The sequence below is a fragment of the Scyliorhinus torazame genome, chromosome 11, assembly GCF_047496885.1.
Source record: "Scyliorhinus torazame isolate Kashiwa2021f chromosome 11, sScyTor2.1, whole genome shotgun sequence".
In the NCBI taxonomy this organism is placed as follows: domain Eukaryota; kingdom Metazoa; phylum Chordata; class Chondrichthyes; order Carcharhiniformes; family Scyliorhinidae; genus Scyliorhinus; species Scyliorhinus torazame.
Genome location: NC_092717.1, coordinates 234,210,659 through 234,225,438, shown reverse-complemented (window position 1 = coordinate 234,225,438; position 14,780 = coordinate 234,210,659). Strand labels below are relative to the sequence as shown.

Below are 14,780 nucleotides of genomic sequence, written 5' to 3'. Positions count from 1 at the left end.
TGTTGGGGAAGTTAAAATCTCCCATCATGACCACCCTATTTCTCCTACATTTTTCTATAATCTGTCTACATATTTGTACCTCTATTTCATGCTCACTTTTGGGAGGCCTGTAGTAAAGTCCCAACAATGTTAGTGCACACTTCCTATTTTTTAACTCTACCCATATTGCCTCAGTGCTCGAATCCTCCATCGTGCCCTCCTTAATAATAGCTGTGATGTCATCTCTGACCAGTAATGCAACTCCTCCACCCCTTTTACCTCCCTCTCTCTACCTCCTGAAGCATCTGTACCCTGAGATATTTAGTTGCCAGTTTTGCCCTTCCCTCAACCAAGTCTCCGTAATACCAATAACATCATATTCCCAGGTACTAGTCCAAGCCCTAAGTTCATCTGCCTTACCTGCTACACTTCTCGCATTGAAACAAATGCACCTCAGACCACCTGTCCCTTTCCGTTCATCATCTCTTCCCTCTCTACTCTTCCCCTTAGTCACATTGAGTTTATTATCTAGTACCTTACTGGCTTTAGTTGCTGCCTCTTTACTGACCTCTAACTTCCTAACCTAGTTCCCATCCCCCTGCCACATTAGTTTAAAACCTCCCCAACAGTGTTAGCAAAAGCATCCCATAGGACATTGGTTCCAGTCCTGCCCAGGTGCAGGCCATCCGATTTGTAATGGTCCCACCGCCCCCAGAACTGGCTCCAATGTCCCAGAAATCTGAACCCCTCCCTCCTGCACCATCTCTCAAGCCACGTATTCATTCTGACTATTCTTGACTTTCTACTCTGACTGTCTCGTGGCACTGGTAGCAATCCTGAGATTACTATCTTTGAGGCCCTACTTTTAACTTATCTCCTAACTCCCTAAATTCTGATTGTAGGACCTCATCCTATTTTTCCCTATATAGTTGGTGGCTATATGCACCACGACAACTGGCTGTTCACCCTTCCCCTTCAGTATGTCCTGCAGCCGATCTGAGACATCTCTGACCCGTGCACCCGGGAGGCAAGATAGCATTCGGGATTCTCGTTTTCGACCACAAAAACGCCTGTCTACTCCCCTTATGATTGAATCCCCTATGACTATTGCCCTGCCAGTCTTTTTCCTGCCCTTCTGTGCAGCAGAGCCACCCACGGTGCCATGAGCCTGGCTACTACTGCCTTCCCCTGGTGAGTCATCTCCCCCAACAGTATCCAAAACGGTGGGCGGGATTCTCCGACCCCCCGCCTGGTCGGAGAATTGCCGGGGGCTGGTGTGAATCTCGCCCCCGCCGTGTCCCGAATTCTCCGCCACCAGAGATTCGGCGGGGGCGGGAATCGCGCCACGCCGATCGGCGGGCCCACCCCCGGCGATTCTCCGGCCCGCGATGGGCCGAAGTCCCGCCGCAGTCAACACTCTCCCACCGGCGTGGATTAAACCACCTACCTTACCGGCGGGAGCAGGCTGCGCGGGCGGGGTCCGGGGGCGTGGGGCGATCTGGCCCTGTGGGGTGCCCCCACGGAGGCCTGTCCGCGATCGGACCCCACCGATCTGCGGGTGGGCCTGTGCCATGGGGGCACTCTTTTTCTTCCGCCTTCGCCATGGTCTTCACTATGGCGGAGGCGGAAGAGACCCCTTCCCCTGCGCATGCGCGGGGATAACATCAGCAGCCGCTGACGCTCCCGTGCATGCGTGGACGTACGCAGGCCGGCGAAGTCCTTTCGGCCCCGGCTGGCGTGGCGCCAAAGGCCTTCCACACCAGCCGGCCGGAGGAGCGGAAACCACTCCGGCGCAGGCCTAGCCCCTCAAGGTGAGGGCTTTGCCCCTAAAGGTGCGGACACTTCCGTACTTTTGGGGCGGCCCGACGCCGGAGTGGTTCCCGCCACTCCATCACGCCGGGACCCCCGGCCCCGCCGGGTAGGGGAGAATCCCGCCCGGTATACCTGTTTTGGAGGGAGATGACTGCAGGGGACACCTGCACTGCCTTCCTGCTCTTTCTCTGCCTTTTGGCCACCCATTCCCTGTCTCCCTCACCAATCCTAACCTGCGGTGTGACCAACTCACTGAATGTGCTATCCACGACCTCCTCAGCATCACGGATGCTCCAAAGTGAGTCCATCCGCAGTTCCAGAGCCGTCATGCGGTCTAACAGGAGCTGCAACTGGACACACTTCCCGCACATGAAGGAGTCAGGGGCATCGGCCGAGTCCCTGAAGTCCCACATTGAGCACGAGGAGCACAACATGGGTCTGGGATCTCCTGCCATTTTAACACTTTACCTTAACTGATTACAAATATAATATCAAATAATGAATAAGTGAAAGGAATAAGGATTTTACTTACCAATCACAATACTTACCAACCCACGAAGAGTTAATTTTCTCCCAGATACTTACCTTCCTGACAGACCCCTGGCCACTGCTCCCGCCGAAAATCTGAAGCCATTACTTGCGGATAAAAGAAAATGAAAAGAGAGAGCTTACCGGATATTCACTCACCCCCTTAGGTTAGAGGAGGTGGAAGGGTGGGAGACACTCAAGTGTAGTGTCTCGGGTTGAGCAAACGCCCAACTTAAATAGAGGTAAAAATCAAACACTTAAGCACCTACCTGATTCCCAAGCTGCACTCGCTGCGCTCCGGCTCTCTCTCTCTCTCCCGCTCCCGAAACTGAAGGCTGCTGGAACCTGGGGGCAAGTTGAAACACCGACCTGAATCCCAAGCTGCACTCGCGCCACTCCGGCTCCCTCTCTCTCTCCCGCTCCCGAAAATGAAGGCCGCTGGAATCTGGGGGCAAGTTTAAACACCTGCCTGAATCCCAAGCTGCACTCGCTGCACTCCGGCGCCCTCTCTCTCTCCCGCTCCCAGAAATGAAGGCCGCTGGAACCTGGGGGCAAGTTTAAACACCTACCTGAATCCCAAGCTGCACTCGCTGCACTCCGGCTCCCTCTCTCTCTCCCGCTCCCGAAAATGAAGGCCAATAGAACCTGGGGGCAAGTTTAAACACCGACCTGAATCCCCGGAACCTGGGGGCAAGTTGAAATACCTACTTGAATCCCAAGTTGCACTCGCTGCGCTCTGGCTCCCTCTCTCTTGTGGTGGTATGTATTAGGGGTAATACGGTACACCATGAATGCCGGGGAGCTATTGGAGGACAAATGCTGGGTCCCGATTGGATCTGCCGCCTTCTGGGCACCACCCAGATAGGCGGGGTATAAGAACCCGGTTTACTCCCCGCAGCTGCATTCTGTGACTGAGCTGCTGGGGAACAAGTCTGAACAAGTCTGCTCAATAAAGCCTCGATTGAAGTTCTCTACGTCTCGCCTCGTGTGTGATCGATGGTGCTACAATTTATTGAGCAGACTTAAAAAGGAATATGGAGCTCCGGATCGCCCCGGAGTGCCTGCGAATCGGCCCCCAAGCAGCTAACGCAACATCGGCGTTTAAACACTGGCTGGCGTGCTTTGAGGGGTACCTCCGAACGGCCCCCGGCAGACCAACGGAAGACCAGAAGATGCAGGTCCTGCATTCCAGAGTGAGTCCCGAAATCTACGCACTCATCGAGGACGCGGAAGAATTCCCAGCGGCGATCAACTTGCTGAAACTGACCTACATTAGGCCCGTCAACCAGGTCTACGCACGCTACCAGCTCGCGACGAGACGACAAATCCCCGGGGAATCGCTGGACGAATTCTTCAATGCGCTGACGATCCTGGGAAGAAACTGCGGCTGCCCAGCGGTAACGGCGAATGAACATCCGGACCTCCTGATCAGAGACGCTTACGTAGCAGGTTTGGCATCGTCGCAAATTCGCCAGAGACTTTCAGAGAAAGACTCTCTCGGACTCACAGAGGCACGGGCCCTTGCAGCCTCCCTCAACGTGGCCTCCCAAAACGCCCGCGCCTATGCCCCCGACCGCACTACAGCCTCTTGGGCTTCGTGGACCCCCGCCGCGACCGACCCCCCAGCACCCCCCACCCCTCCGCAAGCGTGTGCGGCCAGAATCCCAGACCACCCGGGGGGGCCCTGCTGCTACGTTTGCGGGCAGACAAAACACCCCCGCCAGCGCTGCCCGGCCCGCTCGGCCACCTGTAAAAGCTGCGGCAAAAAGGGGCACTACGCAGTGGTGTGCCAGTCCCGTGGGGTCGCCGCTATCTCCGGGGAACAAACGGGACCACGGGCTCAACCCCCCCAGCGACCCACGGGCGGCCGACGGGCGGCGCCATTTTGGACCCTGGGCACCACGAGGGGGGGACAGGTGCTGCCATCTTCCGACCCACGGGGCGCGTGCGATCCATGGGAGCAGCCATTTTGTCCACCCCCGGCAGCGTGCGATCCATGGACGCCGCCATCTTGGCTGACAGGCAAGGACCCCAGCGTGGACAGCTCCACACTGCCTGAAGACAACGATCTGATGCACCAACCACGTTTGGCATCGGTGACCCTCGACCAGTCGCGGCCCCGGACGCTCCAGACGACAACGACAAAGGTGCTGGTGAACAGGCACGAGACACCGTGTTTGATCGACTCGGGGAGCACGGAGAGTTTTATTCATCCGGACACGGTAAGACGCTGTTCCCTGGTAATTCGGCCAAGCACCCAAAAAATTTTCCTGGCGGTGGGGTCCCACTCCGTTGCAATCAAAGGGTTCTGCTTCGCAAACCTAACGGTGCAGGGGAGAGAGTTCAAAAATTACCGGCTGTATGTCCTCCCCATCTCTGCACTCCCACTCTCCTGGGGTTGGACTTCCAATGCAACCTCCAGAGCTTAACATTTAAATTTGGCGGCCCTATACCCCTACTGACTATCTGCGGCTTCGCGACACTCAATGTCGAACCGCCCTCCTTGTTTGCGAAGCTCACCCCGGATTGCAAACCCGTCGCCACTAGGAGCAGACGGTACAGCACCAAGGACCGGACGTTTATCAGGTCCAAAGTCCAGCGGCTGCTGAAGGAAGGCATAATCCAGGCCAGCAATAGTCCCTGGAGAGCTCAGGTGGTAGTAGTGAAGACAGGGGAGAAGCAGAGGATGGTCGTAGACTAGTCAGACCATCAACAGGTACACGCAGCTAGATGCGTACCCTCTTCCCTGCATATCCGACATGGTCAATCGGATTGCACAGTACAAGGTCTTCTCCACCGTGGACCTTAGGTCCGCCTACCACCAGCTCCCCATTCACCCCGGTGACCGCATGTACACTGCCTTCGAAGCAGACGGGCGGCTATACCACTTCTTAAGGGTTCCATTCAGCGTCACGAATGGAGTCACGGTCTTCCAACGGGAGATGGACCGAATGGTTGACCAGCACGGTTTACGGGCCACGTTCCCGTACCTCGACAACGTCACCATCTGCGGCCAAGACCAGCAGAACCATGACGCCAACCTCCGCAAATTCCTCCAGACCGCTAACGCCCTCAACCTCACCTACAACGAGGAAAAATGCGTGTTTAGCACCGACCGTCAAGCCATCTTGGGCTACGTAGTGCGTAATGGAGTGATAGGCCCTGACCCTGAACGCATGCGCCCCCTCATGGAGTTCCCTCTTCCCCACTGTGCCAAAGCCCTGAAACGCTGTCTGGGCTTCTTTTCTTATTACGCCCAGTGGGTCCCCCAGTACGCAGACAAGGCCCGCCTACTAATCCAGTCCACTACTTTTCCCCTGTCGACAGAGGCCTGCCAGGCCTTCAGCCGCATCAAAGCGGATATCGCAAAGGCCACGATGCGCGCCATCGACGAGTCCCTCCCCTTCCAAGTCGAGAGCGACACATCCGACGTAGCTCTGGCGGCCACTCTCAACCAAGCGGGCAGACCCGTGGCCTTTTTCTCCCATACCCTCCACGCTTCAGAAATTCGCCACTCCTCAGTAGAAAAGGAGGCCCAAGCCATAGTGGAAGCTGTGCGACATTGGAGGCATTACCTGGCTGGCAGGAGATTCACTCTCCTCACTGACCAATGGTCAGTAGCCTTCATGTTCGATAATGCACAGCGGGGCAAGATAAAGAACGACAAGATCCTGCGGTGGAGGATTGAACTCTCCACTCCACAAACAACTATGAGATCTTGTACCGTCCTGGAAAGCTGAACGAGCCGTCCGATGCCCTATCTCGCGGCACATGTGCCAACGCACAAGTGGACCGCCTCCAAGCCCTCCACGAGGACCTCTGCCACCCGGGGGGTCACTCGTTTCTACCACTTTATAAAGGCCCGCAACCTCCCGTACTCTGTCGAGGAGGTCAGAACAGTCACCAGGAACTGCCAAATCTGCGCAGAATGCAAACCGCATTTTTTCAGGCCAGATAGAGCGCACCTGATAAAGGCTTCCCATCCCTTTGAACGCCTCAGTCTGGATTTCAAAGGCCCCCTCCCCACCACCGATCACAACACGTCCTTTCTTAACGTCGTTGACGAATACTCCCGTTTCCCCTTCGCCATCCCCTGCCCCGACATGACCGCGGCCACGGTCATTAAAGCCCTCTGCACCATCTTTACACTGTTCGGTTTCCCCGTCTACATCCATAGCGATAGGGGATCCTTCTTCATGAGTGACGAGCTGCGTCAATTCCTGCTCAGCAAGGGCATAGCCTCGAGCAGGACGACCAGCTACAACCCCCGGGGGAACGGGCAGGTAGAGAGGGAGAACGGAACGGTCTGGAAGACCGTCCTACTGGCCCTACGGTCTAGGAGTCTCCCAAATTCCCGCTGGCAGGAAGTCCTCCCGGATGCCCTTCATTCTATCCGGTCCCTGCTGTGCACCACCACGAACCATACGCCGCACGAGTGCCTCCTTGTCTTCCCTAGGAAGTCTGCTTCTGGAACGTCACTTCCGATCTGGCTGGGAGCCCCGGGACCCATCCTGCTCCGGAAACATGTGCGGGCACACAAATCAGACCCACTGGTGGCAAAGGTACATCTGCTCCACGCCAACCCGCAGTACGCCTACGTGGCGTTCCCAGACGGCCGACAGGACACGGTCTCTCTGCGGGACCTGGCGCCCGCCGGAGCTCCCCACACCCCCCCAACACCAATCACCACCCCCTCACTCCCGCCGGTGCACCCTACAGCCACCCCCTTCCTGGGGGGATCGGTTCTCCTCCCAGGCCCGCCCAGGAGTAAGGAAACAGAGAGGGACAGCGCGATGCTCCCAGAGTCGACCGGACTCGAGCCAGCACCACCACCAGCCGGGCTAAGACGATCGGAGAGGGCGACCAGAGCACCATCTCGACTCATCGAGTCGACTTAAGATGTATATAATTCAGTGGCCCAGTAAAGCGGCATTGTTGTAAATAGTTAACGCTGCTAATCGGGTAAAATGTGAATAATTCGGTGGCCCAGTAAAAGCGGCATGGTTGTATATAGTTCAATGGTTAAGGCACCGACCCTGTAATCCCCTACCACCATACCACACACCACCCCGCCGGGTTCCTTTTTAACAAGGGGAGAATGTGGTGGTATGTATTAGGGGTAATACGGTGCACCATGAATGCCGGGGAGCTATTGGAGGACAGATGCTGGGTCCCGATTGGATCTGCCGCCTACTGGGCTTCACCCAGATAGGCGGGGTATAAGAACCCGGTTTACTCCCCGCAGCTGCATTCTGTGACTGAGCTGCTGGGGAACAAGTCTGAACAAGTCTGCTCAATAAAGCCTCGATTGAAGTTCTCTACGTCTCGCCTCGTGTGTGATCGATGGTGCTACATCTCTCTCCCGCTCCCAAAAATGAAGGCCGTTGGAATCTGGGGGCAAGTTTCAATACCTACCTGAATCCCAAGCTGCACTCACTGCGCTCCGGCTCCCCCTCTCTCTCTCCCGCTCCCGAAAATGAAGGCTGTTGGAACCTGGGGGCAAGTTTAAACACCTACTTGAATCCCAAGCTGCACTCGCTGCACTCCGGCTCCCTCTCTCTCTCCCGCTCCCTGAAATGAAGGCCGCTGGAACCTGGGGGCAAGTTTAAACACCTACCTGAATCCCAAGCTGCACTCGCTGTGCTCCGGCTCCCATGGTTAATAAATTTGTTCTTTCCTTTACTCAAGAACACCTGGTTTAAAAGTGATTTTTTGATTGCTCACAGCTCAAATAGTTCAGTACATTCTGATTTTCACAGGCGTGAAAAATATACGTAATTCGGATTTGTTTATTGTCACGTGTACCGAGGTGCGGTGAAAAGTATTTCTCTGCGAGCAGAAAAATGTTGTTTTGGAGTCTGGTAACAGCAGGGAAGAAGCTGATTTTGAGTCTGTTCGTGCATGTTCTCAGACTTTAACCTTTGTTGTGACTGTCCGAGGTGGCTGCACCGAGGGGAGCCGGTTCACCCCTTCTCACAACATGGAGGAATTAAAGGTGTGCTTTTGAATGGTCCCACGGAGGGGCCAAAACCTTGAGTGGTTTTATGATAAACTTGGCTTGGAATGTTCATTTTGTGCAGGTGGTAAGGGCTGCGCCTCCTCATGATGGCGAGATTGTGCAGCAGGCAACACGTCCTGACAATCTGGGCTGTGGAGGGGCGGTTTCATCAACTACATTTTGTGCAGCAGCAGGGCCTTCATTCTGTGCATGGTGTGTGTGCATGTGCCTGGGCGTAAGTATGCGCGCGTGTGTGCACGCGTGTGTGTGTGTTGCGTACCAGTGTCATGAGCCATACAATGAAAAGACAGCCCTTGTCTTTCAGTAGCTACCAATCATAGAATCCCTACAGTGCAGAAGGAGGCCATTCAGCCTATCGAGTCGGCACCGACCCTCTGAAAGAGCACTCCACCCTATCCCAACAACCCCTTAACCTAAGCTACACACCCCTGAACACTGAGGGGCAATTTATTCTGGCCAATCCACCTAATCTGCACATGACAGTGGGAGGAAACTGGAGCAACCGGAGGAAACCCACACATACAGTCACCCGAAGCCGGAATTGAACCCGGGTCTCTGGCGCTGTGAGGCAGCAGTGCTAACCACTGTGCCACCTTGCTGCCCCTCTGGCTTGTTGTGATGGCTCTAAATGCTGATGGCACAGAATGAGGACATCATGACTGCTGTCAGCAGACGAGGCATGATATGCTGCCTCTGGTCTGGGTGCACCTTCTGGGTCCAAACGGTCCTTCAGCACCTCCCACACCACTCCCTGTGAATTTGAAACAACTTTCAAAAGCTTGTACAATTACAGCAACAGGTAAATGAAATGAACCAGAAATTAACACTGGGTTGTTGATGATCCCTTCAAATAGCATTGAAGGGAGTCCTTCCTGCTGATGGATGCATGTTCAGCCATAATGATTAAGAGAGAGCTCTGGACCAGTGATACTGGTACCAAACCTGGGGCGAAATTCTCCCCCAAAAACGGCGCCAATCAGACGGGCATCGCGCCGGCCCAAAGGTGCGGAATGCTCCGCACCTTTGGGGGCCGAGCCCCAACATTGAGGGGCTAGGCCGGTGCCGGAGGGATTTCCGCCCCGCCAGCTGGCGGAAATGGCGTTTGGTGCCCCGCCAGCTGGCGCGGAAATGCGGCGCATGCGCGGGAGCGTCAGCGGCCGCCGACAGTTTCCCGCGCATGCGCAGTGGGGAGAGTCTCTTCCACCTCCGCCATGGTGGAGGCCGTGGCGGAGGCGGAAGGGAAAGTGTGCCCCCACGGCACAGGCCCGCCCGCGGATCGGTGGGCCCCGATCGCGGGCCAGGCCACCGTGGGGGCACCCCCGGGGCCAGATCGCCCCGCGCCCCCCCGCCAGGACCCCGGAGCCCGCCCACGCCGCCTGGTCCCGCCGGTAAATACCAGCTTTGATTTACGCCGGTGGGACAGGCAATTTCTGGGCGGGACTTCGGCCCATCCGGCGCGGCCCGATTCCCGCCCCCGCCCAATCTCTGGTACCGGAGACTTCGGCGGGGGCGGGATTCACGGCGGCCAACGGCCATTCTCCGACCCGGCGGGGGGTCGGAGAATGACGCCCCAGCATTGGACTCTGATTGACATCATAGAAAATAGGACCAGGAGGAATCCATTCGGCCCTTTGAGCTGCTGCGCCCTTGATTATGATCATGGCTGATCATCCAACATGTCATATGAGGAGAAGTTCAGGACTCTGGGCTTGTACTCAATGGAGTTTGGAAGGTTGAGGGGGGATCTAATTGAAACTAATAGAATACTGAGAGGCCTGGGTGGAGTGGACGTGGAGAAGATGTTTCTACTGGTGGGAGAGACTCGAAACCGAGGGCACAGCCTCAGACTGAAGGGACGATCCTTTGAAACTGAGATGAGGAGGAACTTCTTCAGCCAGAGAGTGGTGAATCTGTGGAACTCTTTGCCGCAGAAGGCTGTGGAGGCCAAATCACCACGTATCTTTAAGCCAGAAATAGATAGGTTCTTGATTAATAAGGAGATCAGGGGTTACGGGAAGAAGGCAGGAGAATGTTCCCATCAGCCATGATCGAATTGCGGAGCAGACTTGATGGGCCGAATGGTTTAATTCTGCTCGTATATCTTATGGTCTTATGGTAACCTGTTCCCACTTTCTGCGCATACGTTTAATCCTTTTTGCCCCAAGATCTATATCTAATTCCTTCTTGAAATTATAAAACAATGTTTTGGTCTCAACTGCTTCCTGTGGTGTCCAATTGCATAGGCTCACCACTCTCTTGGTGAAGACATTTCTCCTCATCTCTGTCCTAAATAGTTTACCCCGTATCCTCAGACTGTGAACCCTGATTCTAGACTCCTCCACCATCTGGAACAACCTTCCTGAAACTACCCTTTCGGGTCCTGTTAGAATTTTATAGCTTTCTATGAGATCGCCCACCTCATTCTTCTGAACTCCAATGAATATCATCCTAACTGACTCAATCTCTCCTCACACTTTAGTCCCGCCGTCCCAGGAATCGGTCTGGTAAATCTTCGCTGCACTCCTTCTATAGCCAGAATATCCTTCCTCAGATAATCTCTCCATCAATGTCAACAAAACGAAGGAGATTATCATTGACTTCAGGAAGCAGAGTGGAGAACATGCCCCTGCCTACATCAATGGACCTACCTCGTATTAAGTTGATCTTTTCTCGACACCCTGCTATAACTGTAACATTATATTCTGCAATCTCTCCTTCCTTCCCTATGTACGGTGTGCATTGTTTGTACAGCATGCAAGAAACAATACTTTTCACTGTATACCAATACATGTGACAATAATAAACCAAATCAAAATACGGACACCAAAACTGCACACAATACTCCAAAATTGTATGTAGTCTGACGACTCTGCATGATTCCAGTGTATGTTCACTGAGCCCTCACTCAATATGGCATCTGGCATGACTCACCCCAGAAGTGTTTGCACACAGCACCAGTGCCATTCTTCGGCCAAAATGGAACTACTAGCCCCAAAAGAACTGCTTCTACCATTCCTGGTTTTGTACCACAGGACTGCAATCAATATTCCAAGTATGGCCCTACCAAGATTCTATCTAAAACAGAATTAGTTACAGAGATTCGTGAACACAGCCGAGTCCATGATGCGGCCTGCCTCCCATCCATTGACTCTGTCTGCACCTCCCGCTGCCTTGGGAAAGTGGGCAGCGTAATCAAAGACCCCTCCCACCCGGCTTACTCACTCTTCCAACTTCTTCCATCGGGCAGGAGATACAAAAGTCTTCTCTGCATCTTCTCTGCTGAGTAGTACTACACAATCTGTATGCTTGACCCAATGTCTATGTCTATGTATTTACATTGTGTATTTATCGTATGACCTATGTTTTTTCATATACAGAACGATCTGTCTGGACTGTACGCAGAACAATACTTTCACTGTACCTCGGTACATATGATAATAAACCCAAATGCAAGTCCAATGTCATTCAACAAGACCTCTCTTGCCCTGTTGATGAGGTGAAATTGCTTGAGAAATATCTGCCTTGTCAGATGATCTCCCTGTACGAGTGAGAGAAAGGTCACTTGAACAGTGTCTAGGCTCCTTTAAAACGTGGGTTTTCATGTTCTCCTGAACAGCTGCAGAATGGGAAGTATCCGGGGAATGCGCCTCAGGAAGACTGAAAATGACAACATTTTAAAAATAGCTTACGCTGATGAAACCTTCGTCCAAAGGAAGAGATTTGATGGACGAGTTTGAATCAAATGTCTCTGAGCAAATTAATTTTGTGGCAAATTGCTGGCAGGTTGGGAGCGTACACAGTATCCTTTGCGAGAGTGGCTATCCATATATTGGCCAGGTTTCTGCATTCTGAAATCCTAAGGTTGCACACAATAAAAATCAAACTTGGATTATTTTGTTTAAATCGTGCAGGTATTTCATTGACCGTCCCACTGACATGGACAGAATTTTCAACATCGATACGAAGAATGGAACCTTAACGGCATCTCAATCCCTTGACCGTGAGGCAGTCCCTTGGTACAATTTAACAGTCTCGGCATCAGAAGCAAGTATGTCATTTCCGGTGTCCCCAAATTTCATCAAATAACTTTTAGTTTTTCATTTTCTTGGTCGCCTATTGAATGTTTTTTCGGATAAAATCTCTTGTGAAGGTCACACGCTTCAAGCCTGTCTGCTCACCATTGATTGCGTCCGTTGAGCAATTCCTTTCACCCCCAACTTGCAAGAATATCAATGTTTTGGGGAACCAATGGTAGATGGTGTTAAGATACAGGTTAACCACGATCAAATTGAATGGCATGAATGACTTTTGGGCTAGGAACATTGGAAATAGTGGGAGGCCATTCGGCCCATTGAGCCTGCTTCACCATTCAAACAGATCATGGCTGATCATCTATCTCTTACATAATTTTTCCATTCTCCCCAAAACCCTTGATGTCACTGATATCCAGAAACCAATTGATTTTTGTCTGAGGCTAAATGGACTCCTCCTGTTTCCAAGTCCAGGATTTACATCTCTGTGAGTTTACTCTTTCTTATTGGCAAATTACAAGAATTAGAAAGTAAACAATTAATGCTTCGTTTTAATTTCTCTAACTTCAGGTTTATAGAATCCCTACAGTGCAGAAGGAGACCATTTGGCCCATCGAGTCTGCACCGACCCTCCGAAAGAACACTCCACCCAGGCCCACTTTCCCCGCCCACCCCCGCAACCCCTCCTAAAACTGCACATCTTGGGACACGATGGGGCAATTTAGCATGGCCAATCCACCTAACCTGCACACACCTTGGACTGTGGGAGGAAACTGGAGCACCCGGAGGAAACCCACGCAGACACGGGGAAAAAGTGCAAACTCCACACAGACAATCACCCAAGGCTGGAATTGATCCTGGGTCCCTGGTGCTGTGAGGCGGCAGTGCTAACCACTGTACCACCCTGCTGCCCTTCTGCATAATGGTATCTAAGCAAGTTGAACTCAGTCTGTCAGGACGACTAATTTTTCGCCCCACTATATATCTTGTAATTAAAATGCACTGCACAATGTAATGATCCATGGCTCCAATTTTTATCCAGGCTTCAGGACATCCAAGGGTGCACCATCCTATGTATTATTAATCTTATTTGAGCTAGCTAATTCTTCAATCTATGAAATCTTCCAGCGCACTCTGAAAGCGCCATGTCACGAGACGGCAGTTGCCAGAACCTCTGTGTGACCAAATGCATATGCAAAATGATTTGCTGAACTCTGACGGCCAAAGATGTGTGAATGTGTTCCCCAGGTGCCAACTCACACCCTGACTTGATTTTCACACGGTTCATAGTTTAATAAGTAATGTGGCTCAGTGTTAATTTCTGATTGATAACACTCCTGTGAAGCACCTTGGAATGTTTTATGACATTTAAGGCTGGAGCAACAATAAAAGCTTTGCACTTATAGATCACCTTCAATGTAACTAAACAGCCCAAGCTGCTACACAGGAGCATTATCAAATTTTTTGATTTCATTTGATTTGATTTATTATTGTCACATGTATTAGTAGACAGTGAAAAGTATTGTATCTTGCATGCTGTACAAACCATGCATACCGTACATAGGGAAGGAAGGAGGGACTGCAGAATATAATGTTACAGTTATTGCAAGGTGTGGAGAAAAGATCAACTTAATACGAGGTAGATCTGATGTGTTGGGTGTTCTGGATCACAAACAGGTCACCAACACTGGAAGTGGTGCAACTCTATTTTATTATAAGGTTAACTATAGTAACATACTGGAACTGTGGGTAAATGCAATACCAGCTTTAACTGTTGACCCTTGCCTAGTCCTAACCAGGTGATGCACTCAGCACATGGTGAATGTCTGTGTTGCAGGCTGTGAGCTCTGTGCTCCAAGCTGGCTGCTACTAGAATGAGCGGGAACTCTCCTGTCCCCTATCTTTATAGTGCGTGTGCTCTCACTGGTGATTGGCTGCGGTGTTGTGTATGCTGATTGGTCCCACTGCATGTCCATCAGTGTGTGTCTGCACCATAATATACTGGTGTAAATTATGACAAGATCCATTCAAAAGTCTGATGACAGCAGGGAAGAAGCTGTTCTTGAATCGGTTGGTACGTGACCTCAAACTTTGGTATCTTTTTCCTGACGGAAGAAGGTGGAAGAGAGTGTATCCGGGGTGCGTGGGGTCCTTAATTATGCTGGCTGCCATTCCGAGGCAGCGGGAATTGTAGACAGAGTCAGTGGATGGGAGTCTGGTTTGCGGGATGGATTGGGCTACATTCACGACCTTTTGTAGTTTCCTGCGGTCTTGGGCAGAGCAGGCTCCATACCAAGCTGTGATACAACCAGAAAGAATGCTTTCTATGGTGCATCTGTAAAAGTTGGTGAGGGTCATAGCTGACATGCTAAATTTCCTTAGTCAAGTCCAAATGGAATTTGACACTGAAC

The 14,780-nt window shown here is 52.3% G+C and overlaps 1 protein-coding gene across 1 annotated transcript in view; it reads left to right on the top strand.

Moving 5' to 3' along the window:
- LOC140385855 (cadherin-7-like) overlaps positions 1-14,780 on the top strand; it is a 141,601-nt gene that overhangs the window by 88,128 nt on the left and 38,693 nt on the right. The window contains exon 8 of the mRNA XM_072468448.1: positions 12,250-12,386. Within this exon, the coding sequence (XP_072324549.1) occupies positions 12,250-12,386 (137 nt within the window). The remainder of the gene's footprint in view (positions 1-12,249; positions 12,387-14,780) is intronic.